The sequence below is a fragment of the Monodon monoceros genome, unplaced genomic scaffold (assembly GCF_005190385.1).
Source record: "Monodon monoceros isolate NGI ecotype Baffin Bay Population unplaced genomic scaffold, NGI_Narwhal_1 Super_Scaffold_16, whole genome shotgun sequence".
Taxonomy (NCBI): Eukaryota; Metazoa; Chordata; class Mammalia; order Artiodactyla; family Monodontidae; genus Monodon; species Monodon monoceros.
Window position 1 is genome coordinate 34,442,993 of NW_021703772.1, and position 26,565 is coordinate 34,469,557.

Here is a 26,565-nt window from a genome sequence, read left to right on the forward strand (position 1 = left end):
AAATACAAGAATTGAAATATATCCCACACTCAGGGACATCCCTGGTGGTCCAGTGGTTAAGGCTTTGCCTTCCAATGCAGGGGGTGTGGGTTTGATCCCTGGTTGGGGAGCTAAGATCCCACATGCCTCGCGGCCAAGAAAACAAAATGCAAAACTGAAGCAATATTGTACCAAATTCAATAAAAAGACTTAAAAAAAATGCACACCTCATTAAAAACAAAAGTATTTATTGCACACTAATTTTTTAGACTAGATTATAAGGTGACTCATTTCAGCAAATCTTGGTGTAATGTGTGATTTCTAATCATTTCTCATTGTTGAGTAGTTAGAAGAATTGTATAACACCCTAACTAATTTGTTTTATTAACTCTCATGGTTATTTCTTATATTAATTATTTTTACTTTTCTTAGTTGACTCAATTATAAATCTTTTCAAGAGGAACTCATATAAAATAAAGTTTCTAACTTCTCAAATATTAAGTTCACTTTTGGTTTCCTTTGATGTTTTCTTTTAGGCATTACCTGACACTCAGATCACCAATTATGCAGCAACTTTACACCGGAAAAAAACACTGGTACCAGCCCTGTATAAAGTTATTCAAGATTCGAATAATGAGGTAGGAGAGTTTATAAGAAAAGTAATTTTAATGTAGTACATAATGAAATATGTGCACTAAAACACATATATATAAGTTTTGCAGTTTTCCTTCTTTTTTTAAAATCCTTCCAGTGGGACTGGAAAACTTTCTTTCTGCTATTTTTCATTCTGATAGTTGCTTTGGCTTTCCCCATGACCTCCCTCTCCATATTTTTTAATGTTTTGATTAAATTTGTTCCTGTTGAGGACAGTATGTTTTGATTCTTGATTTGAGTGACCACCATCTCAGTAGATTATTTATTTAATTTGAAACTTTTCTCTGTTTCCTGTTCTGGAATGTTTCCTTTCCTGGAGTCCAAATTTTAACCATATACTGATTGAGATTTATTAATTTTAAGTATTGTTTGCAGTCCTTTTATGACGGTAAAGAACTATGTGTAATCACTCTAATTAGTGAATTCAGTCAAACTGGTAACATGAAATGATGCTGCTGTAAGTTTAGTTTGAAAATGATCAGAGAAAGCCTAAATAGTCAGGATCAGTAAACTTAGAATAACAGTTTCCTATTATTTAGCCTGTGCTAGAAGGGAAAAAAGGTGCAGCTATTGGCTCTATGTGTTAACTTACACAAAATACACACATTTTCTTTCCATTAACACAATAGTATGACATACAGTTTTATCACCACTGGATTCATGTATGCTTTAAAATGAAATGAAAGGAACACACAGGAAAGTAGCTTCTTATCTTCCCAGATACAGCCTCCAAGAGTGCCTCTGCTGTGTACTGGAGTGAGTTTGAAGAAGTTCAGGTAATCATCTCCTAACCAGCAGCTTAACTTAAAGTGCATCTTCATTTTTGTACTATCACTAAAAGCTTGCTTATTGACCTCTTTCTTTCCTATCTCCTAAACTTGGATTGGCTCTCAGTTGGGCTTGCATCTGTTGCTATTTGTAGCAGCAACCGCAGGATTCATTTGCTTCTTTTTCTCTTGCTATGTATTTTTGAATGTTTTATAACTTTAGGTATTGTAATGGACATATATGCATATCCTTCTTGGTCAGGAGTTTTCAAAATTCTGTGTGAATATTGAATGTATGTATCCCTTGTTTTGCACTGTCTTAACATTAAGCTTTGCTTATTAAAATGCATTTGTTTCATGCTTTCTCTTTAAATTGTAAGCTCTTCATGGGCAGTGGTCATATATTCTATATCTGTTAACATATATATCTGTTAATTCCCTAGAATCCAGTATTTTATCATGTGCATAATGAACACTTAATAAATATTGATTAGAAGAATAGTGAAATACATGGGATTCTCTGGTGGTCCAGTGGTTGGAACTCCACGATTTCATTGCCAAGGGCACGGGTTCAATCTCTGGTTGGGGAAGTGAGATCCCGCAAGCCACGCGGCCAAAAAAGAATCACCGGGGGGAAAAAAAGAATAGTAAAATACAAAATGAGATTCTAAAATGCTGTCGTTTTCATTAGGACTCACAAGTATGTGAAATGTATTCTTTTATGCTTTGGAAGCTGTGATATTATAAGAATTAACTCACTTTATATTGTCATACTTCATAATACTAATGTGTGAGACTTTGTCAAGGCTAGAAATAGAAAAATTACAACTTGAGAGACTCAAGCTCAAGACCCAGCAGTCATTATAATCAACCAGCTACTAGAACAGGTCTGTCTTTCCATCCTTTCTCCTGTCAGGTCATAAGATTCTAACCATGCATTCATACTTCAGAAAAACAGAGTGTTAAGTTCCGTAGAATCTCAAAGCAATTCTGGACTTCAGTTCTAGAAGGAGAACCCTTTTAGTCCTGATTTTGTTATATTCTGAAACATAAATGTATTATTTACTAATAAGAAACAAATTTGCCTTAAATACCATGAAAGTTCTTAAGAAAGTATATTTCCTAGAAGTTCTTTTTTTTTTTGTTTTGTTTTGTTTTTTGGCTGTGCCATGTTGCACGGCTTGGGAGATCTTAGTTCCCCAACCCGGGATCGAACCCGGGCCACGGCCACTGGACCGCAAGGGAATTCCCAAAGAAGTTTAATATTACATATCATGGCCAACCTGTACTACAGCTCAAGTTTTAATCTCTAGACCAACATGTTGCTTTATTTTTCTCCTTTCCCTCCTTCCAGATCCCTTAGTCACTCTAGCAGTTCTTCCACTTCAAGGAGACCATTAACCCTATTGCTTTTTTATGATTTGATTGTCCTTTTGCCTCCCTTCAAATGTCTCACTTCCTTCAAATGTCTCACTTCCTTCAAATGTCTCACTTGCCTCTTTTCTTAGCTAAATTTTCTTGATCCATCATTACAGTCATTCCCTTGCAAACATTCTGAGCTCCTTTGCCTGTCATTCCCTTAGTTCATATTCTTTGGGCAAAATCTCAACACTGGATAAAACCCAGCCATCCACTTCATGCCTGTACCTGAGCGGCTGAACGTACCTGGAAAAAACACAATTTTGTTGACTTTTTCCATTTAAATGCAGGACTAAAAATCATAAATGAGCACATAATATTTCATTGGTACAACTGTCCCAGTGTTCATTTTATACCTTCTCTTTCCTCACACTTACTGCCCTTCCTCCTCATTTTCAGTTTGCCTTCTGTGTCATTATAAAAGAAGAAAATAGTTGGAAACTCTATTCTCCCATTCAAATCTACCACTCTACCAGCATCTCTACCCACACTCTCCTGCCATTTCTGCTGTTCGGTAGATGAAGTGTCTCAGGTTGTATCAAAGGCCATCTCTTCCACTTAGGCCTGAATCCCATCTTCTCTAACTACCTCAAAGATTGCTACTGCAGTTATCCCCTCCCTTTCCTATGTCACTGATTCTTTTTTTCTTAAAATAGCAGTGTTTTGTTTTTTTTTAATTAATTAATTTATTTTTGGCTACGTTGGGTCTTCATTGCTGTGTGAGGGCTTTCTCTAGTTGTGGCGAGCAGGGGCTACTCTTCATTGTGGTGCACAGGCTTCTCATTACGGTGGCTTCTCTTGTTGCAGAGCATGGGCTCTAGGCGTGCGGGCTTCAGTAGTTGTGGCATGCGGGCTCAGTAGTTGTGGCTCGCAGGCTCTAGAGTGCAGGCTCAGTAGTTGTGGCGCCCAGGCTTAGCTGCTCTGTGGCACATGGGATCTTCCCAGACCAGGGCTTGAACCCATGTCCCCTGCATTGGCAGGTGGATTCTTAACCACTGTGCCACCAGGGAAGTCCCTGTCACTGATTTTTTTTTCCTTTCTGATGAAAGGAATATGATAAACAACCATATTCTATTTTTTAAAAAACCTTCTTTGATTTGCCTCCTATTTTATTATCTACCCCATTTTTCTGTCCTTCTTCCCAATGAACTTTATAAAGTATTGCTTATTCATAGTCTCTGTCTACTTGTGCCAATTTCCTCACCTCATATTTTTTCTTTAACCCACTCATATTTGGGTTCAGTCTCCATTATTCCACCCAAACTGCTCTCAATGCGTTCATCATATGGCATGCCTCTTAGTAATTATCATGTCAAAACTATTTGCTAAGTTTGGGGAAGGTGTAAATTATTCTTAAGCTTTTATTTAACGAGAAGATAATGATTTTTAACACCTTTTGCTGTGGGTGATAGCACCATTTAGGGGAGGTCATTTCTGACACTGAAAAATTGAGAACATGATGGCATGATAACATATGCTTAGAATTAAAGATTTTAACAGAGCACATTGGCAGGTTTTTAACAGTGTTATTTTGCAGTGGAGTTGATGAAAATTTACTGGATTGCCAGCTACTCCTCCCTCCTTTTAAAAAAAAGCAGAGTAATAATTTTGGTAACTCTGTATATCTTTGCAATGCTTATTAAAGTATAGTCTCTACATGCCAATGTACTTGCTGTTGAGGAAGGAAAATAAGGTCTTTATGACATAGACAAATTGTAATTGTACCATGGCCAGTGAAATTTAGAGAAGGCAATTTTAGAGTCTTTTACTAAAGAGGAAAGTAGATTTGAAACATGGACATATATTTTTAATACATAAATTTATGAGAGCAACAATGTTTAATTGTCCTAAGGAGCTGAATATTGTTGTCAGTACTTTACAAAGTTGCCAGCAGTTGACCATTTTCAAAAGTTTATTACTTCGTTATTGGCACTACATGGACTGCACTATTTGTAATTAAACAACGCTCACCTCCTCCTCCACTTCCATCCTGGTATAAGAAATGCAGTATAGTGAGAACATCAGCTTGGTGTCAGAAGATCTGAATTCTGGTGTCTTTCTCTGCTACTAATTTCTGTAACCTTGGGCAAATTGTCTGACTGGTCTAGACTTCCGTGTAAGGGGAGAGTTGGAATGTTTTTTAATATTTTAAATCCTATGAGAGTGATTTCATATAAAGAGCTTAGTAGTTACTAGACTAGGCGTGTAAATTTTTTTAGCTTTAAAGTTGTTTGTTAAGAGCTAAGCTTAAGTCATCTAAGTGTATTAACTGTACAGTCAACATAGGATTTGTTGACTTTTAATTTAAAATTTTGAAAGTAATGACTTTATTCTAGAGTGCTAGATTATTACAGACATATATAACTACATTCAAGCAGATATACAAGTGTATATATATATTATTATAATCATTCAGAATAGAAGTAAGCATATAAATTACTGAATTGTTCTTTTTTTTTAAAAGCTAGTGTTACACTATTATATATAAAGTAGATAACTAATAAAAGACCTACTGAATAGCACAGGGAACTCTACTCAATACTCTCTAATGACCTATATGGAAAAGAATCTAAAAAGAGTGGATATATGTATATGTATAACTGATTCACTGTGTTGTACACCTGAAACTAACACAACATTGTAAATCAACTATACTCCAATAAAAATTTTTTAAAAACAAAACAAAAGCTACTGTTAAATTTTTTTATAGTTTCCTCTCAGTGTTTTATATGCATTTTAAAATCATAGCCAGTTTTGTGAAGTCTGCAGTTATTCTAACAAAACCAGTCTAAATTAGCAGTACAAGTTTAGGGGAAAAGGGGAGGTTTGTTTAAACTGCTCATTTTCTTCAGTTTTTAAGATTATGAAGTTCCTTATAAGTCATATTGTATGATATCATATGAAAAATTATCCAGTTAAACATTGGAAAAGCTATTTCTGTATACTTATACTTCCTCCTTTTCAAAATCTTTCCAATAAATATAATTAGTAGAATTTGTCAGTCTTAAAACATAGAAGTAATCTGTTTTACTTGTATGTATTTAAAATATTAACTAACATTTTGGATGTCCAAATATTATGTATTGCCAAGTCCCTTTATCTACTGAGTGGTATATAATTTGTATAAATCATAGTCTTAAGTTGAGATTTAAAGTTTATTTCCAACAAGATTATTTGAAATTATTTTCTTCCAATAGAAACTTTTAAAAATGGAGGATAGTAAGGTTTGGTAATAACAGAAAAGGAAACTCACTAAATATAAAGTAGTACATTGGTTAAAGAACTAATTATCTAATAAGTTTAATAGTACAGTGTATTGAAAGATATGTTGTTATTATCTGGGCACAAAGTACTTCTTGCAGTTACTGGATTGGTCAGTTTAATGTGTAGTCTCTTGAGTATAAATAGAGATTGAGGTTTTGGTTGCATTGATTCAGAATAAGCAAAAATTAATGTTGAGAATTTATTTTAAAAATATTATACAAGTATATGTGCCTAAAAAAAAAAATTACAGTTACAGCCAAAAGAATAGAAATAACTGATGCACTTTATTTTCTTCTTAGCTCCTGGAGCCTGTCTGCCACCAGCTGTTTGAGCTTTACCGTAGCTCTGAAGTTCGACTTAAGAGGTTCACACTGCAGTTCTTGCCAGAATTGATGTGGGTTTATTTACGGCTTACAGTTAGCCGAGACAGACAGAGTAATGGTTGCATTGAAGCACTACTTTTAGGAATTTACAATTTGGTAAGTGGAAAATGATAGTTTGGGAAATTTTAAGTATTTTTTAAAGTCCTCTGAAATAATACTTGAAGACTATTTAGAGGAAAATAAATTTAAATGTCTCTTGAATAACTTATTTGAATTAACTAAATTGAGTACGGTAATTGAGTACAGTAATTAATAAGTAATTGATGGTAGTGCATTTTATAAAGTAGGTGAAACTTATAATGGATAGCATTATTAATATTTTATGGCTTGTTTTTCTAATTATTTTATTTGACTGATATTTATGAATGCCTTGCATTTAATTTTTTTTAATTTATTTTTAATCATTTGATAAAACATTATGTATTTGATACATTATTTATGAAACTTTTTTCTTCTAAGGAATTCTTAAATACCTTAAATGTTATTATTCTGTTGTTGTTTTTTTTTTTCTCCTGGTGCCCAGTTTAGAACACTGGTATTGAAATTCCTGCCCTTTGAATTCTTATATTCTGTGTAGTCACTGTAAACAGACGCTCCACATATTAAAGTTAAGTTTGTAGTTGAGAGGTACCTCAACCAAAGTACCTCACGAAACATCGAATCTCACAAAAAATAAATATTCTTCTGCACCAGTGCTCATTCCTCTAAGTATTATCCCTTAAAAAATCATTAAAAAAACATTTCCATCACTAGAATCTGAAGGACGGAGCCTGGCCTGTGGAATCACTTGTATTTTGTTTAAAATCAGGTACTGTCACTTACTGGCTGTTTTAAATTTAAGCAAGTTACTTAATATCTTGACTTCAGTTGCCTCGTCCTGTAAAACAGAAATAAAACATTGTTAGTAGGATTGAAAGCAATTAGAAGAACCCAACATGTTTCCTGAGGTGTTTATCGAATGTTTACCACTATTATTATAAATAGTAGTAGTAACAGTTATACCATAATTAAAGATGGGTTTTTTTAATGAAAAGCTGGTGTAGGTATAAAATTCTTTATTTTGCTACCTTGCCTGATTTTTTCTGTTAAAGTAGGAAATTTGTTTCACATATCACTGTGTTTCTAGTGCTTAGCAAGGCACTTAGTAAATGTTGATTTAAAAATTGAGTTTAGTGTTTTAGATTATGTTTGACATTAAGCTATCATTTGTCTTGTTTAATGTAATAAAATTCAGTAGTGGGACAAATGAAGCAAAAAATTTTGTATAGTGGGATGCCTGACAAGTTCTTGACAGTACTTGTTGGTGCTATGGTTTAATTATCTTTTGGTATCTCAAAAATAGTGTACTGTTTTGGGCTTCCCTGGCGGCGCAGTGGTTGAGAGTCCGCCTGCCGATGCAGGGGACACGGGTTCGTGCCCTGGTCCAAGAGGATCCCACGTGCCGCAGAGCAGCTGGGCCCGTGAGCCATGGCCGCTGAGCCTGTGTGTCCGGAGCCTGTGCTCCGCAACGGGAGAGACCACAGCAGTGAGAGGCCCGTGTACCGCAAGAAAAAAAAAAAAAAAAAAAAAAAAATAGTGTACTGTTTTAAAAATGCTCAATTATATATCAGAAATGTAACGTCAGGTTTCTGTCTTCTTTTAATTCCCTTGATAACCTGTGTTCTCTCTTCTCTATGTCTCGATTTTTCTTACCACACTGGATTTCTTTTATATATTAATTTCTCTCTTTTTCTTCTTTTCTCACTCCAGCATTTCTCCCTTGCTTCAGTAGCCCAAGAGAGAGTTTTATATTGCCCTCAACTTAAAAAAATTTCATAACACCCTTCTCCACAGATATATACACAGATATAAATAAAAAGTATTTGGCTTAATTTGAAATTTAGGAATAAAAATTAAAATTTTATTGCCTAACTTAAATCAGGCCCATTCATCTTAGCATAGATGTTCTCTGAGGCACAGTGGCCCAGATGTGGTGGTAACTATTTTGCCTACAGAGTAGTTAAATTATCTTTCTAGGGATTTTTAAACCATTTTCCTGCCAAAATTAGAGGTATGGCCATTGTTCACATGTAATTGGTACTCTCCTGTGACATATTAAACCCCAAAACTAGCCCTATAGGGAAGTTCTTTTGGTTTTGTGTCTTGGTGATGATAGTTGGTTTTTTTTCCTGTTGTTTCTTCCTCTTATGCTGTGCAACTACTCAGTCTCTCTCTGACTACCTTCCTTCTAGGGCAGTCTTCTCTGTCTGTATTTTATGCCAGTTATGTATACTAATATGAGTTTTAAAAGAAACAGGCTAAAGACAGTAGAGAAAAGGAGTAATGCAGGAGGAGCATTTCACCTCTCTAATTGCTGGCGTCTGTAGGCAGTTTTTTTTTTAAAAACATTATTAGATCTTTTTTTTTTTTTTAATAGGATCTCATATCTATTCTTTTGGTGGGGAGTGCTGCACTGGGTTTTCCTTGCTGCCTGCAGGCTTTCTCTAGTTGCGGCAAGAGGGGGCTACTCTTCGTTGGTGGTGCGCAGACTTCTCATTACGGTGGCTTCTCTTGCTGTGGAGCATGGGCTCTAGGCATGTGGGCTTCAGTATTTGTGGCGCGTGGGCTCAGTATTTGTGGCTCACGGGCTCTAGAGCGCAGGCTCAGTAGTTATGGCGCACCTGCTTAGTTGCTCCGCGGCATGTGGGATCTTCCCAGACCTGGGCTTGAACCCGTGTCCCCTGCATTGGCAGGTGGATTCCCAACCACTGCACCACCAGGGAAGTCTGTAGGCAGATTTTTATTTATACCTGTAGAAGATTGGCGGTGCCAGAGACTGTAGAAATAGATGCTGTTAACCGTTTCAGTGAAAGATAAAGTGCTTTTAAAAATCACAGGAATGTTTTTGTAGTCAGTAAAAACCACTTAACTATGAACTTATGATTAATCACTTGGACTACTATTAATTATGTTAATACGTAGCTTATTTCAGGTCATTAATTAATTGCTGAATAATTGTAAGATTTTCTTTTAGTTAAGATTCATCCTGTGTTACAACAGTGTTTTTCCTTTTTTTTTTTTCTCTATGAATTTATTTATTTTTGCTGCACGCAGGCTTTCTCTAGTTGCGGTGAGCGGGGGCTACTCTTCGTTGAGGTGTGCGGGCTTCACATTTTGGTGGCTTCTCCTGTTGCGGAGCATGGGCTCTAGGTGCACAGGCTTCAGTAGTTGTGGCTCACGGGCTTAATTGCTCCGTAGCATGACCAGGTCTCGAACCTGTGTCCCCTGCATTGGCAGGCAGATTCTTAACCGCTGTGCCACCAGGGAAGCCCTGTGTTTCATATTTTAATAAGTGTGGATTTCTTGGCTAAAACCTTTCATTTTAATTTTTTATGTGGTGATTCTACCTTTAGCTTTCTGAGGAACCTCCATACTGTTTTCCATGATGGCTATACCAACTTACCTTCCTACCAACAGTGTAGGAGGGTTCCCTTTTCTCCACACCCTCTCCAGCATTTGTTATTTATAGACTTTTTAATGATGGCCATTCCGACCAGTGTGAGGTGGTATCTCGTAGTTTTGATTTGAATTTCTCTAATAATTAATGATGTTGAGCATCTTTTCATGTGCCTACTGGCCATCTGTATGTCTTCTTTGGAGAAATGTCTATTAAGGTCTTCTACACGTTTTTCGATTGGGTTGTTTTTGTTGTTGTTGAGTTATATGAGCTGTTTGTATATTTTGGAGATTAAGCCCTTGTCTGTCGCATCACTTGCAAATATTTTCTCCCATTCCAAAAATATGGAACACTTCACGAATTTGCGTGTCATCCGTGTGCAGGGGCCATGCTAACCTTCTCTGTATCATTACAATTTTAGTATATGTGCTGCCGAAGCGAGCAGTGATTTTAATCTTTTAAATTCAGTCATGTTTCAACTAAAAGATCTGATCACTTGTAATCTCCCTAGCCTGTATGTAAATTTATCATGAAATTTGTGCACCTACTTCATGTCTTTGTTGTCATGGTGTATTTGATTGATTGTAGTATTATATCTTTCAGTGTCTCTCAAAGGATAACTCAACTACCAAAGTGTACAAAATCTGCTAATAGGTTAGAAAAGATACACTAGGGTAATAATATTTTTATATATTACTATTTCTAAACATTCTCCTCAATTGCCAGTGATATATTTGCTAAGAAAGTAATTATTATTTCTTTTAATATAGTCCTGTGATTATTTCATTATCTCTGCTTTTTTATTTTAACCATAGGAAATTGCTGATAAAGATGGGAACAATAAAGTTCTGTCTTTTACTATCCCTTCCTTATCCAAGCCTTCAATATACCATGAGGTAAGTAAGACTGGAAAGGTAGAATTTTTAAAAATTATGTTGAGTAAAAGTCAATTTCTTACTAGAGATAAATATTCCTAACACATCTTTACTGATTTGTTTCTTAATGGAGATGTTTGTTATTAGTGATATAAAGCTGAGCTATTGTCAAGGGAGAGAGAATGTAATTAATGGAAAATTTTCCTCTAGTTCTGGTTTCTTTCTTTTTCATTCTTCTACCAGTATCATTTTTGGCCTTTTTTTTTCAAAAATATTTTCAAAAATCTTCTTTTAATTTTTTTGTCTTCCATATTAATTAGAAATCATCTATGTTAGATTGATTTATTTTCATTATTTTTTAGGAAAATAATTACACTTCTAATTTTTACTTATATTTATTTGGTTGAAGATTGTGAGAACACTGATAATTATATAGGTAGATGACTCCTGTTGAGCTGAACTCCTTCTGCCTGCTCTCTTTAAGGACATAGGCTTTGAAGCAAGCTTCTTGTCTGTAGTGGCCTTCAGTGCATAAACTTGAGGAAAGCGCTTAAAGAAACTTTACCAGTAGTCTAAAAATTGAAATCTATTTTCTTACCAACAAACAGTATCCAGTTGCCTCATAGCTCTGTGCAACTATTTATTTTCTTAATTAATTCTCCTGGGGCTTTGTTTTGTGTTGAAAATAGAATGCCTCCTATTTAACCAGGGCTGATTTTAGCATAGAACATTTCTGAGTAATAGATTTTAACTGTGTTCCATGTATCAAGTTACAAAATAAAATGGAGGGTAGTGAAAAGTTTACAAATGGATGGTTCTTCTAACTTTAGAAACATGAAATCAATTATGTCACTATTAAAGAGACATTTGATCATAGTATTCTTGTTTGTGTTCCATAATTATAACTCTGCACCTTGCTTTCTTCAGTGTGGAATGAGATTAATGAGAGCACCAACCTTCCTGAAGTTAGAAAGACCTCCAGGTTTGAATGCATAGTCCCCAAGAGTGCTCTGAGTTCTGGAAACAAACAAATTAAAGTTGATTTATTTGTAGCCTTTATTCTTTTCAACGACTTTTCTTATTCTGTCCTAAATGTAGATTCATTCCATAATATTTCAAAAAACAAAGCACTGTATTTTTAGTTTTATATATTGTATAAGTACTTTTTAAAAGGAGCTGTAGAATGTATATAATAGAAAAATGGAAGAGGTTTTGAAACGGAAGAAATGGTCTGAAACTGTCTTTTGTTGAGACAGGATTAAATATCCTCACATGATATAGATTTTTACTTCATTTTAGAGACACAGTCTCATACTTTACCTTGTTTTTGTAGCCCTCAACAATTGGATCCATGGCTTTGACAGAAGGGGCATTGTGTCAGCATGATCTCATCAGGGTTGTTTACAGTGATCTTCATCCACAGAGGGAAACATTCACTGCACAAAACCGGTAATGGTCAAAACTGTAGACAGTAGGGCTTCCCTGGTGGCGCAGTGGTTGAGAGTCCGCCTGCCGATGCAGGGGACACGGATTCGTGCCCCGGTCTGGGAAGATCCCACATGCCGCAGAGCGGCTGGGCCCATGAGCCATGGCCGCTGAGCCTGCGCATCTGGAGCCTGTGCTCTGCAACAGGAGAGGCCACAACAGTGAGGGGCCCGCGTACCACAAAAAAAAAAAAAAACTGTAGACAGTAAAAATTGTTAATTTATGCTTAATAGTTATCTACAATTACTTTGGTTCAGGTTTGGTGTGATAAAAGACAAAAGTTAAATATGTCATACTAGTGAAATACATCATAGCAGTGAAATACTCATCCATAAACGTAGCAGCTCTTTGTTGATCAATAGAGAGTTGTTCACAGGGGCCCATCTAGGTGATAGATAGAATCTGGCAGATTGTCAGGTGGTGCCAAAGTTGGCCCTAGGGAAAAAGAGGTTTCCTGCCTCCCTGCTTATGAGTACTATAAGTACTTCTTTCCATTCCCTTGGTAGCATGTTTCTGCACAAACCATTTGCACCTTATTATGGAACTCTTCTGGCACTTATAATGGAACTCTTCTGGCACTTATTATGGAACTTTTCTGGTGTTTTTCTGACATTACCCAAGATATTATGGGTATTTCACATTTCAGGATTATTTTATGTTTCAGTCATGGGGGCAGTCTCACTTCATACCCATTGGTAAGCAGGTTGTCTCTCAAATGGAAATTTTCTGGTCCCAAATCCCAGAAGTTGTTGCTAGGTGGCACTTACTGGCTTCTGCCATAAGCTCAGGTCTGTATTCCACACAGGGCTGTTGTTCAGCAAATTAATGACCTTATAGGCCTGGACAATCTTATTGATCCCAGTTTAGCATGTTCTATTAATATTAGAGGAAGGATGGATGGATTTACATGGCTTCTGTTTTACAATGCTAGATAGGGGAAGTTTTCTTCAGACACAGACACAGTATCTGTTCCCATAATGCATTCAGGTAAATGAGACACAGTCACTTCACATAAAGTTCACCCAAACTTTCACCTTAATCCTATCAATCATTGCAGTCTTATAGCCTTTCAATCTAGCCATTACCAACAAAGAGAGCCTGTGTCACCAGCCTCCACTCTAAACAACTTATCAGGTATGACATAGGTTACTTCCCAGAAGCTGAGGGCAAAGGCTAAAACTTTCTTCGGGCAAGGCCAAATTTTTTACCATACATTGCCCTGCATGGTTATTGTGAGCAGTAAATGAGAGATGCTTAAAACATGCTTAGCACAGTGCCTGGAACATAATATATGTTAGTGATACTGTTATTATTATTCTTTTTTACAAAATGTTTATTTATTTATTTGGCTGTACTGAGTCTTAGTTGCGGCCTGCGGGATCTTTGGGATCTTCGGGATCTTCGTCGTGGCATGCGGGGATCTTTAGTTGCGGCATGTGAACTCTTGGTTGTGGCATGTGGGATTAGTTTCCTGACTAGGGATCAAACCCAGGCCCCCTGCATTGGGAGTGCAGAGTCTTAGCCACTGTACCACCGAGGAAGTCCCGATACTATTATTTGTTATATAATATTTTACGTTCATAGTAAAACAGTACTCTTATCTTGTTGGTTATAATATTAGAGTTATGGAAGGACTATAGGATCAAGCAGATTTCTAAATTATTGACCTTTGATCAAGTGCTTCAGTCTGGAATTCCAGTTCTTAAGGGTCTTTCCAATATTACACATATGATAGAAAACACAGTGGCTTCCCTTGTTTCCTAACATATTGGAATTCAGCTTTAGTGATTGTTCTTTATTAGCCAGCAGGGTGCTATATAACACCTGGAGAAGGCCTTATCCCAACTTAAAGTAACAACTTAATTTTTTTCTATACAGTTATGTTGGGGTACTCAAATCATTTAGTAATAGAAAATGTATATTAGAATAGTGGTTCATAAGTACTGTTTGCAGACTAGTTTGCATAAAAATCATCTGGTTACCTGATTCCTTTTTTGTTTTCTCATTTTAATTTTTTAAAGTATAACAATATATACTTGTGGTACATTTAAAATAGAACAGAGTATAAAGTAAAAATAGGCAAGAGTACAAAGAGAAAAGTATATGTCCTCTTCCCTCTAACCACCCATTTCTACTCTCAGTAGTTAAATTATTAGCAGTTTTTTATGTGTCCTTCCAGAAAATTTTCATGCATGCAAAAGCATATATTCAGCCTTAAACACTTGCAGACCCATACACACTGGATTCATTTGTACATGTTGTACAACTTGCTTTTTTTTTTTTTTTTTTGACCATGCCACGTGGCATGCGAGATTTTAGTTTCCCCCACCAGGGATTGAGCCCGCACCCCCTGCAGTGGAAGCGTGGAGTCTTAACCACTGGGCCACCAGGGAAGTGCCCATACTATCAGTTTTTAACCACTCTCATTCTGACTAAAATTTAGATTTTTTCCAGTTTTTTTAAACTATCTTATAAGGAACACAATATTTTTTGTATAAATATTTGCATGGGAGCACCAAAGTATCTGTAAAATAAATTCCTAACAGTGAAATTGCTGTGCTAAAGAATGTCTGCTTTTTCAGTTTGAGTTAGTATTGCCAAATTACCCTCCCCAAAACCAATGGACTAATTGAATCTCCTACAAGTAGTTTGAGAGTGCCTCTTTCCTCATACTAACCCCCAGTACTGGATATTTTCAAATTTTTTAATCTTTGCCAATCTGAACATTAAAAATTGATGTCACATTATTTTACTTAGCATTCCTTTAATTATGACTAGGCTTGAATGCTTTTAATATGTTAATTCATTAAGTATTTTTCTTGACCTGTGAACTGCATATTCATGTCCTATGTCCATATTTCTTTTTTTTTTCATATTTCTTATTGAACTGTGTATTTTTTTTTCTAGTGATTGGCAAGGATTTTATTTGTTTATTTATTTATTTTGTTTGTTTGTTTGCACCGAGAGGCTTGCGGGATCTTAGTTCCCCAGCCAGGGATTGAACCCATGCCCTCTGTAGTGGAAGCACGGAATCTTAACCACTGGACCGCCAGGGAATTCCCCGAGAGTTTTTTAAATATTGAGGAAACTGCACTGTGTTTTATACTTGTACATTTTAAGTTAATTACTGACTTTTAAATTTATTTTAAATTAAGATATAATTCACATACCATAAAATTCACTCCTTTACAGTATACAATTCAGTGATATTTAGTGTATTCACAAGCTTGTGCATCCACTACCACTAGCTAATTCCAGGATGTTTTCATCACACTAAAAAGAACTCCCCTTTCCTTTCTCCCCAGCCCCTGGCCACCATGTATCTCACTTTCTATCTCTATGGTTTTGTATATTTTAGACATTTCATATAAGTGGAATTATACAGTATGTGGCCTTTTGTGGTGTCTGGTTTCTTAACATGTTTTCAAGTTTCGTTTATGTGGTAGTGTGTAGTTCCTTTGTATGACTGAATAATATTCCATTATCACAATATACATTTTGTTTATCCATCCATCCATCAATTGGTGGATATTTGGGTTATTTCCAGTTTTGGAATATTTATGAATAATACTGCTGTCAACATTTGTTTGTTTACAAGTTTTTGTGTAAACATTTTCAGTTCTTTTGAGCATATACCTAGTAGAATTGCTGAGTTATATGGTATTTATTTCATTTTATTTTACTTTATTTTATTTTTATTTTATTTTTACTTTTTGGCTCCACCACATGGCATGAGGAACTTCCCTGACCAGGGATCGAACCCGTGCCCCCTTCAGTGGAAGTGCGGTGTCTTAACCACTGGACCACCAGGGAAGTCCCTATATGGTATTTAACTTAATACTTTCTGAGGAACTGTCATATTGTTTTCCAGAGTGGTATACCATTTTGCATTCCCACCAGCAGTGTATGATAGTTCCAGTTTCTCAGCATCCTCACCAATACTTATTTTCCATCTTTTTGATTATATCCATCCTAGTGGGTATGACAATTGGTATCTCATTATTGTGCTATTGTTTTGTCTTTGCTGTATATTTTACTTTTTTGTATAGCCGACTGTATCAGTAATACGCATACACACACACCCTTTTTTTTCCAGTTAAATATGCATTAATCCTACAGAGCTTATTAAGAAGAACTGCAATCTCCAGCCCCCTCTCCCTTCCACTTCTCCCTTCCCAGATGTAACAACTTTTAATCAGTGGTTTTCAGCCAGGGCACTTCTGCCCCCCAGGGAACATTTGGTAATGTCTGGAGACTTGTTTGGTTGTCACAACTGAGTGGGAGGGAGGACTGCTACAGGCATCTCAAGTGTAAAGGTCAGGGATGCTGCTCAACATCCTGCCATGCCTGGGCCAGCCCCCCCACAGCAAACACTTATCTAGCCCCAAATGCCGATAGTGCTGAGGTTGAGAAATCTTGCTTTTAATATTTACCTCCACTTCTTTGAGTAATTTACTGCTTTTTAATGTTTCACTTTGGGGCATTATCTAATAACTTATCTCTAGGAAAGATAAAAATTTAGGTTGTTACCTCTCTCATTGTCCTATCTTATGTTGTAATTATGGGGAACTCATTATTTAGATTTCTCATCATTATGAATGATCATTGTTCATCAGAGCTATTCAGGCTGAGCTTTGTGATTAGTTTATTACTTTTCCTTTCTTGCATATCTTTTTGTTTTCCTTGAAGTTCATCCTTGGCCTTTTGTTTTCTTTGTTTACTATGTGCTTTGTAATTCAACCCTGCAAATTTTCTATCAGTTTTCTACATAGCCTTCCAAGACTTCATTTACACCAGTTATTTTCTCAGTTTTATCTCAGAACCTTTTCACTTACTCCAATCTGGACTGTGTTGCCCTCTTTGCCTGGTGTACACATTATATTGGGATCTCCCCTCACTCTTATCCTGGGAATTCTCTTTGTCTTTTTCCTCTGTGGATGGATCCACTGTTTCCTGCACCCTATATCCTCATTCTTTGTTCTTAGTATTCTGAAATTCCATGGTGGTATTTCTTGGTGTGGGTTTATTTCCTCCTTTGTGCTGAGCACTATGTGGACCTTTTCTATTTAGAAACTCATGTCCTTCAGACTGGGAATTTTCTTGAATTATTTTTGTTAATTAGTTTAGGCTCCCCATTTTATCTGGTCTTTTACTATTTGTCTTTTATCTATCCCGTCTTTTATTATCTCTCTTCTGGAGCTTTTATTATTTGAATGTGGGAACTCCTGTTGTGGTCCTCTTTCCTCTTCCATTCACCATATCTTTTTCCTTTTGCTTCACTTTCTGTGGTATTTCCTCAACTTCATCCACCAATCCTTTTCTTGAGTTTTTAATTTCTGTCATCATATTTTGTATATCTAAAAGGTGTTCTTGTTTTCTGAATGGTCTTTTAAAATAGACCCTTTTTGGTGTTTTTTTTTTTAATTTTTTGAAACAACATCTCATCTTTTAGAATATTAATGATAATTAGCTTTATTTTTTCCTCTTCTGTGTTCTCTGTGTCCCCCAAATTGTGCCCCCGCTACCCCCCATTTCTTTATTTTGATCTCATTTTCATGTTAGTGAAGTTCCTCAGGTGTCTGGTAATCCTTTTTTCCCACTTATGTTTAAAAGTAGGGGAATTTAAAAAATGAGAAGCTATGACCATGTTGGTAGGGCTAATTGACAGTGAACTTCACAACTTCTCACTGGGCCATCCAGCTGGGGAACTTCCCAAGTCCATATCATTAAGTCTTTCCTCTTAGGGTGGTCAAATTCCCCAAAGAAAACTCTTCTAGTCTCTTAACCAGAGGGCTTGCTGCTAGCATTCTGTGACCACATGGGGAAGGAGGACTTGAGGTCTCAATATCCAATAAGACCTATTTCACTTAAGTTTTCTATTTTCAGTGTCTTCCCTTCCTCCCCCACCCCCCGCCCTGACCCCAAATCATAATTGTGCCTGGTGGTTCCCAGGTAGAAATTTCTCTTTTATCCTTTCAGAAAATAAATCTTCAATTTCAGAAAATAAATCTTCAATAAACCTAGCAGCATAGAGAAGGAGAAAGGATCTGAAGATGTGCCTGCTTCCACGTCAGACTTTCAACTCACTTTTTACCTTTTCATTTTGAAATAATTTCTGGCTTTTTTGTTTCAAAAATAGTACAGTGAGTTTCCATATACTCTTCACCACCTATGGGAAGCTTTTTAGACAAACAACGTTCCTGGGTCCTGCCCTCAGAGATTCTAATTGGGTCAGTCTGGGTTGAGACACAGGAATATATTATTCCAAAATGTCCTTAAATAACTATAATGTGCATCCAGGCTTAGGAGCCACTTTCTTAGTGATCATAAAGATTAGGAAAACATTCATTTATTCATTCAATAAAAATTAATTGAGCAGTAATAATGTATTAAACACTATGCTGGACACTAGAGTTAGAGATGAATAAATCAGAGTCTGTGTCCTGAAGTTGCTTATTACTAAATAGATAAAACAGAGGTAAAGACAGAGTTGATTTAGTGGGATAAATGCTGTATTAGAGCTACACAGATAAAGGGAACAGTGTTTGTTTGTTTTAGTTAGAAGAATTAAGAATGGCTTTATGTCTGAGATTAAAGTTTGAGCCAGGATTTGAAACCTTAGCAGGAGTTTCCCAAGTGAAAAGTGTGTTCTAATAAGAAAGGGTAGCATCCATAAAAGCAAGGAATTATGAAAGGTTATGGCATATTCATGGAATGGTATAAGACTGATGTAGTGTGGTGTATGTGGCAGACAGTAGAGGGAAGTAGGGCTGGAGAGGTAGGTTGAGGGTGGATTTTAAAGGACTTTGTATGCCATGATGAGTTTGGGCTTTATCATGCAGTCAATAGGAATAGTGGATTAATGTAGCATAGAGGAGTCATCTGTTCAAGCATGATGGGGGTTTTCCTGAGGAAGAAAATATAGATGGCAGCAAGAGCTGTGGCCTTTAATAAGGCAAATGGAAATAGGGAAATTATTGAGGAGGATATTACAGTAATCTGATTGAGAAATTATGAAGGTCAATATTAAGGCATTGTTGTTATAACCATCAAACTAAGAAATCATTTACTACAGTCTCTAAGTAGAAATAATTGTAATCCTTTTTCCTTGTTTTTGTTTTTTCTAGGTTTGAAGTCCTGAGTTTTCTTATGTTATGTTATAATTCTGCTATTGTGTATATGCCTGCTTCATCTTACCAGTCTCTTTGCCGAATGGGCTCCAGGTAAGAAGAATAATTATCATTAACCTTCACGCATATTTATTGAGCACATTCTCTCTGGTAGGCACTGTTCTAACTTCTGGTGATATAGCAGTAAACAAAACTCAGGGAACTTACATTCCTATAGGAATCCTATCATCCCTCATGCATCATGATTTCTTGAAAATATTTCAGTTACTAAAGAAGCATTTTCTAGCTCAACATTGAGCTAAGCCAAGATGTTTTAGGTTTAGGGTGGTTTAGTGATATACCTAGTCACTGCCTGGATGCCAATTTTTATAAATCACTTTGAGTGATTTGAATAAATAGTCCTCTATGTAGAGAAAGTCATAAGAAACATGAACTTTTTCCTTTATATATCTCACAAATAACTGTCTGCTTTGGATAAGATTAGCAGTGACATTAATTATGTGTATGTCTCATTTGTATTTGTATATTCTAATCTTTACTAAATCAGAATTTCTAATAATTTGGACAAACCTGAGCTGAAATTTTAAATTTCCACTGTTGAAAAAAAATTAATATAAATGAGTTTGGAGACAGAGGAGCAGAATTTTAATTATAGAAGGAACACTCAGTTTATCCTGCCCAGTTGATTTTTATTTGAGGAAACTAAGCCCCCACAAAAGTTAAATGCTATTTTAGTTTTTCTATTGCCTCATAACAAATTACACCATGAATTTAGTAGCTTAAAATAGTATGCATTCATTATTTCAGTTTCTTGGGGTTGGGAGTCTAGGTATCATTTAGGTGGATATTATTTTCTGGAAGCATCTCTTAATGAGATGGAAAACAGAATTGTTTATGATACTTTGGTTATTTGTTTGGAGATTTCTATATCTTCCACTAATTCAATCCTGATTCAATTTGGGATGTATGAAAGTTATGCATTTCTTTTGTGAAGAGGGAGAAGGATGATTATGAAAGAGATACCTATTTGAGAAAAGTTATTACTTTTATTGATATAGTACACTAGAATGTATGTTTTATGAGGGCACAGATTTTATTTTTATCTTTTTGCCTGTTTACAACTGTATGCATGGGCCCAGGATAGTGACTAACACATAGCAAGTACTCAAAAAATATTTGAGAAATGAGTCATTGAATAAGTGAATTTATGGAAACAAAAATGTTTTATTTAATGTATCAGGAAATCACATGTGATAAATAATGTATTTTCCTAGGGTTTGTGTGAGTGGGTTTCCACGGCAACATGAAAAACACTGGAAAGAACTCTGTGGTCGAATAGTATTGGATCCCGAATTTATGGTGCAACTTCTCACAGGAGTTTACTATGCCATGTAAGTAGATGTACTGTGAAATTGGGTGAATTCTTTCTAGTGTTTGGAAACTTATGTTTTTCTTTTTTCCTTATTAGTTGCACAACACTGAATTTTTTGTTCCATTATGGACCCATTATCTTGTTTTTCTAATATGAATTTCTTTTAGTACTTTTTTTTTTTTTTTTAGAGAAACTTGTTATTAAATTTAATTTTCTTTAAATACATACCTTTTTCCCACCCTCACCCACTTGGGGGAGGAACAGAAAACCCCTACCCCTTCCATTTGGGGGATTCCATGTATAAAGCCTGAGATGGTGAGGGTGAAGTATAAAAATACTATTTACAAAGGGGAAGAGGGTGTCCACTGTGACCTTAATATTCAGACATCCCCATCCCCAGGCCCCTTTTTGCTCCTTTAGAAAAAACCCTGGGGATCCATTTGAGTGTAGACCAAGCCCTTCCTCTGGGGCGGTGGATACTCAAACCCCAACAAGGAATAGGAAGCTCTGAGATCAACCAAAGAACAGGGAACGGATAGCACCTCAGATCTAGGAGGGGGAGGGGGCTGCCCTCTACCCACCTGTAGTCAGCAGGCCGGCCAGCCAGCCTTTGTTTCCATAGGTCCCATGTAAACATTGACTTTTCTTCTGTTCATCTCTGTTCTTCCCGATTTCCTACAGAGCCTCCCTTGCTTCCACTGGAGGCACTTGGTTCCTCCATCTTTCCTTCCCTTCTAACCTTCCTCTGGAAGGAGTGGGGAGGGGGTGGGGAGGTCACAAGTGGGGCAGAGCCCACCTCATCCCTTCTTCTAGGTCAGGGCAGCTTGTCCTCCTCAGCAGAACCCTCAAGGGAGTGAGCTCTAAGTTCTTGGCCAAATAGGAATGGATTTCTTTTCCCAGAGCAGGGACAAGGCAGGCAGATAGTCCAGTACCAGGATACAGTGTTCCTCATGGGCAAGTCCATCAAAACTGAGTAGCAGGGAAGAAGGCTTCAGGAAGCAGAGAGGTGGGCAAGTCTAGTCTCACCCTGATGCTGGAAGACCAGACCTGCACCCCCGCCCCTCCAGGTGAGCACGCCCATCACCACCCACCAGTCTTGTTCTCTGTGGCTTTGCGGAAGGACCAGGCACCCATGAGGCTAGAGGTCTTCTCCAGGCCTTGGTATGGAGGCAGCACTCACACCAGCTTATCCAGTAGGATCCCGATGCTCTGGGTGGCCTCTGAGGGACCAGCAATGGACTTGTTACACATGGGGCAGACACAGCGTACTTCCAGCCACTTCACCAGACACTTGTGGTGAATGGCATATTGGCATGAGAGCACACCCTGCTTATCCTTCCCCTTGGAGTCTTCCAGACAGACTGTACAGGTCTGCCCATATAACTGTAACTTCTTGGCGTCACCTTTAAGCATCACCACTTTATATCCATATCGTTTGCTCTGTGCCTGGTTCCAGAGTTTCCTGATAAAATAGCAGCAGAAGATGAGGCTGAGTATGAAGACAAAGATGTCTGTGCCGAAGATGACCATGTAGATGTTGAGGGGAAGGTCTTGGAAACTGATGGGTGGCATCGAGCAGGACTTGTTGGTGCTCACCAGTCCCAGGCCGCAGAAAAACCCATTACACAACTGGAATGGGTGCATCAGTGAACTCTTGGCTGGCTTCCTCAGGCGAACGAACACAGGCGGCGGGTAGGGCAGGCGGGCTGGGCGCACCGGCTTGCAGGCTTGCAGGAGGGGTGGATGCGGTGTGTGGCTGCCGCGTTCGTCTGCAAGTCGAACTCTCTTTTTTAGTACTTTTTAAAAAATGAATTACACATTTTATTTGAAGGCTATATAATAACAGATGATTGTTTTATTGAGATATAATTAAAATGTAAGACTGAATTAAAGGTGTACAACATAATGATTAGATATATGTTATATTGCAAAATTATTACCACAAGTTAACATCCATCACCACACATAGTTACATATTTTTCTTTTGATGAGAACTTTCTGTGTCTGCTCTCTCAACAACTTTCAAATATACAATACTGGATTGTTAACTATAGTTACCATGCTGTACATCATATCGCAGGATTTTATCTTATAACTGGAAGCTTGTACCTTTTGACCACCTTCACGATTTTTGCCCACCCCCCAGCCCCTGCCTCTGGCAACCATCAATCTTTCTGTATCTATGAGTTCAGTTACTGGTTTTTTTTTGTTTTGTTTAGATTCCACAAGTATGATATTATACAGCATTTGTCTTGCTCTGTCTGACTTATTTCACTTAGCATAATGCCCGCAAGATCCATACATGTTGTCACAAATGGCAGGATTTCCTTCCTTTCTTTTTTCTTTTTTCTGTTTTTTTTTTTTTTTATCGTGCTGCGCGGCATGCGGGAGTTCCCCAACCAGGGATCGAACCCAGGCCCCCTGCATTGGAAGCGTGGAGTCTTAACTACTGGACCACCAGGGAAGTCCCAGGATTTCCTTTTTTTAATGACTGAATGATATCCTATTGTGTGTATGTATGTGTATATATATGCGTGTGTATATATATGTGTATGTATACACTTACGTACATATACTTACACATATGTGTATATAATTGTATGTATACACATACTATATATACACATGCATTACATATATACACACACACACCATATTTTCTTTATCTATATATCTGTCCATTTACAATTAGATTGTCTCCATGTCTTGGCTATTGTACATATGCTGCAGTGAACATGGGGGTGCAGATATTCTTTTGAGATAGTGATTTAGTTTCCTTCAGATATATAACAGAAGTAGAATTGCTGGTTCCCTTTTCTCCACACCCTGTCCAGCATTTATAGTTTGTAGATTTTTTGATGATGGCCATTCTGACCCGAGTGAGGTGATACCTCATTGTAGTTTTGATTTGCATTTCTCTAGTGATTAGTGATGTTGAGCATCCTTTCATGTGTTTGTTGGCCATCTGTCTATCTTCTTTGGAGAAATGTCTGTTTAGGTCTTCTGCCCATTTTTGGATTGGGTCGTTTGTTTTTTTGATATTGAGCTGCATGAGCTGCTTGTATATTTTGGAGATTAATCCTTTGTCAGTTGCTTCATTTGCAAATATTTTCTCCCATTCTGAGGGTTGTCTTTACATCTTGTTTATGGTTTCCTTTGCTGTGCAAAAGCTTTGAAGTTTCATTAGGTCCCATTTGTTTATTTTTGTTTTTATTTCCATTTCTCTAGGAAGTGGGTCGCAAAGGATCTTGCTATGATTTACTTCATAGAGTGTTCTGCCTATGTTTATAGTGTCTGGCCTTACATTTAGGTCTTTAATCCATCTTGAGTTTATTTTTGTGTGTGGTGTTAGGGAGTGTTCTAATTTCCTTCTTTTACATGTAGCTATCCAGTTTTCCCAGCACCACTTATTGAAGAGGGTGTCTTTTCTCCATTGTATATTCTTGCCTCCTTTATCAAAGATAAGGTGACCATATGTGCGTGGGTTTATCTCTGGGCTTTCTATCCTGTTCCATTGATCTATATTTCTGTTTTTGTGCCAGTACCATACTGTCTTGATTACTGTAGCTTTGTAGTATAGTCTGAAGTCAGGGCGCCTGATTCCTCCAGCTCCATTTTTCTTTCTCAAGATTGCTTTGGCTATTCTGGGTCTTTTGTGTTTCCATACAAATTGTGAAATTTTTTGTTCTAGTTCTGTGAAAAATGCCAGTGGTAGTTTGATACGGATTGCATTGAATCAGTAGATTACTTTGGGTAGTATAGTCATTTTCACAGTGTTGATTCTTCCAATCCAGGAACATGGTATACCTCTCCATCTGTTTCTATCATCTTTAATTTCTTTCATCAGTGTCTTATAGTTTTCTGTGTACAGGTCTTCTGTCTCCTTAGGTAGGTTTATTCCTAGGTATTTTATTCTTTTTGTTGCAGTGGTAAATGGGATTGTTTCCTTAATTTCTCTTTCAGATTTTTCATCATTAGTATATAGGAATGCAAGATTTCTGTGCGTTAATTTTGTATCCTGCTACTTTACCAAGTTCATTGATTAGCTCTAGTAGTTTTCTGGTTGCATCTTTAGGATTCTCTATGTATAGTATCATGTCATCTGCAAACAGTGATAGTTTTACTTCTTTTCTGATTTGGATTCCTTTTATTTCTTTTTTTTTCCTCTGATTGCTGTGGCTAAAACTTCCAAAACTATGTTGAATAATAGTGGTGAGAGTGGGCAACCTTGTCTTCTTCCTGATCTTAGAGGAAATGGTTTCAGTTTTCCACCATTGAGAACGATGTTGGCTATGGGTTTGTCATATACGGCCTTTATTATGTTGAGGTAGGTTCCCTCTGTGCCTACTTTCTGGAGAGTTTTTATCATAAATAGGTGTTGAATTTTGTCAAAAGCTTTTTCTGCATCCATTGAGATTATCATATGGTTTTTATTCTTCAGTTTGTTAATATGTTGTATCACATTGATTGCTTTGCGTATATTGAAGAGTCCTTGCATTCCTGGGATAAACCCCACTTGATCATGGTGTATGATCCTTTAATGTGCTGCTGGATTCTGTTTGCTAGTATTTTGTTGAGGATTTTTGCATCTATGTTCATCAGTGACATTGGCGTGGAGTTTTCTTTTTTTGTGACATCTTTGTCTGGTTTTGGCATTAAGGTGTTGGTGGCCTCGTAGAATGAGTTTGGGAGTGTTCCTCCCTCTGCTATATTTTGGAAGAGTTTGAGAAGGATAGGTGTTAGCGCTTCTCTAAATGTTTGATAGAATTCGCCTGTGAAGGCATCTGGTCCTGGGCTTTTGTTTGTTGGAAGATTTTTAATCACAGTTTCAATTTCAGTGCTTCTGATTGGTCTGTTTATATTTTCTATTGCTTCCAGGTTCAGTCTCAGAAGGTTGTGCTTTTCTAAGAATTTGTCCATTTCTTCCAGGCTGTCCATTTTATTGGCATATAGTTGCTTGTAGTAATCTCTCATGATCCTTTGCATTTCTGCAGTGTCAGTTGTTACTTCTCCTTTTTCATTTCTAATTTTACTGATTTGAGTCCTCTCCCTCTTTTTCTTGATGCATCTGGCTAATGGTTTATCAATTTTGTTTATCTTCTCAAAGAACCAGCTTTTAGTTTTATTGATCTTTGCAATTGTTTCCTTCATTTCTTTTTCATTTATTTCTGTTCTGATCTTTATGATTTCTTTCCTTCTGCTAACTTTGGGAGTTTTTGTTCTTCTTTCTCTTGTTGTTTTAGGTGTAAGGTTAGGTTGTTTATTTGAGATATTTCTTGTTTCTTGAGGTAGGATTGTATTGCTATAAACTTCCCTCTTAGAACTGCTTTTGGTGTAGTGTCATCGTGTTTTCATTGTCATTTGTTCCTAGGTATTTTTTGATTTCCTCTTTGATTTCTTCAGTGATCTCTTGGTTATTTCGTGGCATATTGTTTAACCTCCATGTGTTTGTATTTTTACAGTTTTTTTTCCTGTAATTGATATCTAGTCTTATAGTGTTATGGTCAGAAAAGATACTTGATACGATTTCAATTTTCTTAAATTTACCAAGGCTTGATTTGTGACCCAAGATATGATCTATGGGCTTCCCTGGTGGCGCAGTGGTTGAGAGTCCGCCTGCCGATGCAGGGGACACAGGTTCATGCCCCAGTCTGGGAGGATCCCACATGCCGCGGAGCGGCTAGGCCCGTGAGCCATGGCCGCTGAGCCTGCGCGTCCAGAGCCTGTGCTCCGCAGCGGGAGAGGCCACAGCAGTGAGAGGCCCACGTAGCGCAAAAAAAAAAAAAAAAAAAAAAAAAAAA

The 26,565-nt window shown here is 36.9% G+C and overlaps 1 protein-coding gene, 1 non-coding gene and 1 pseudogene across 6 annotated transcripts in view; 1 reads left to right on the forward strand and 2 right to left on the reverse strand.

Moving 5' to 3' along the window:
• The window catches only part of FAM126B (family with sequence similarity 126 member B), a 66,516-nt gene that overhangs the window by 25,683 nt on the left and 14,268 nt on the right, over window positions 1-26,565 (forward strand). For 4 of the 5 annotated variants that reach the window (XM_029225798.1, XM_029225793.1, XM_029225797.1 and 1 more), the window contains exons 5-10: window positions 516-617; window positions 6,383-6,562; window positions 10,718-10,798; window positions 12,111-12,226; window positions 19,390-19,485; window positions 20,667-20,783. In XM_029225798.1, the coding sequence (XP_029081631.1) occupies window positions 516-617; window positions 6,383-6,562; window positions 10,718-10,798; window positions 12,111-12,226; window positions 19,390-19,485; window positions 20,667-20,783 (692 nt within the window). Of the gene's footprint in view, window positions 1-515; window positions 618-1,353; window positions 1,410-6,382; window positions 6,563-10,717; window positions 10,799-12,110; window positions 12,227-19,389; window positions 19,486-20,666; window positions 20,784-26,565 lie in introns of all 5 variants that reach the window. The other variant, XM_029225796.1, reaches the window with a different exon arrangement.
• Window positions 10,241-10,347, reverse strand: LOC114897368. Its single transcript, XR_003794092.1, has one exon. It is a non-coding gene; the product is annotated as a U6 spliceosomal RNA (small nuclear RNA).
• LOC114897114 lies at window positions 21,940-22,599 on the reverse strand (annotated as a pseudogene).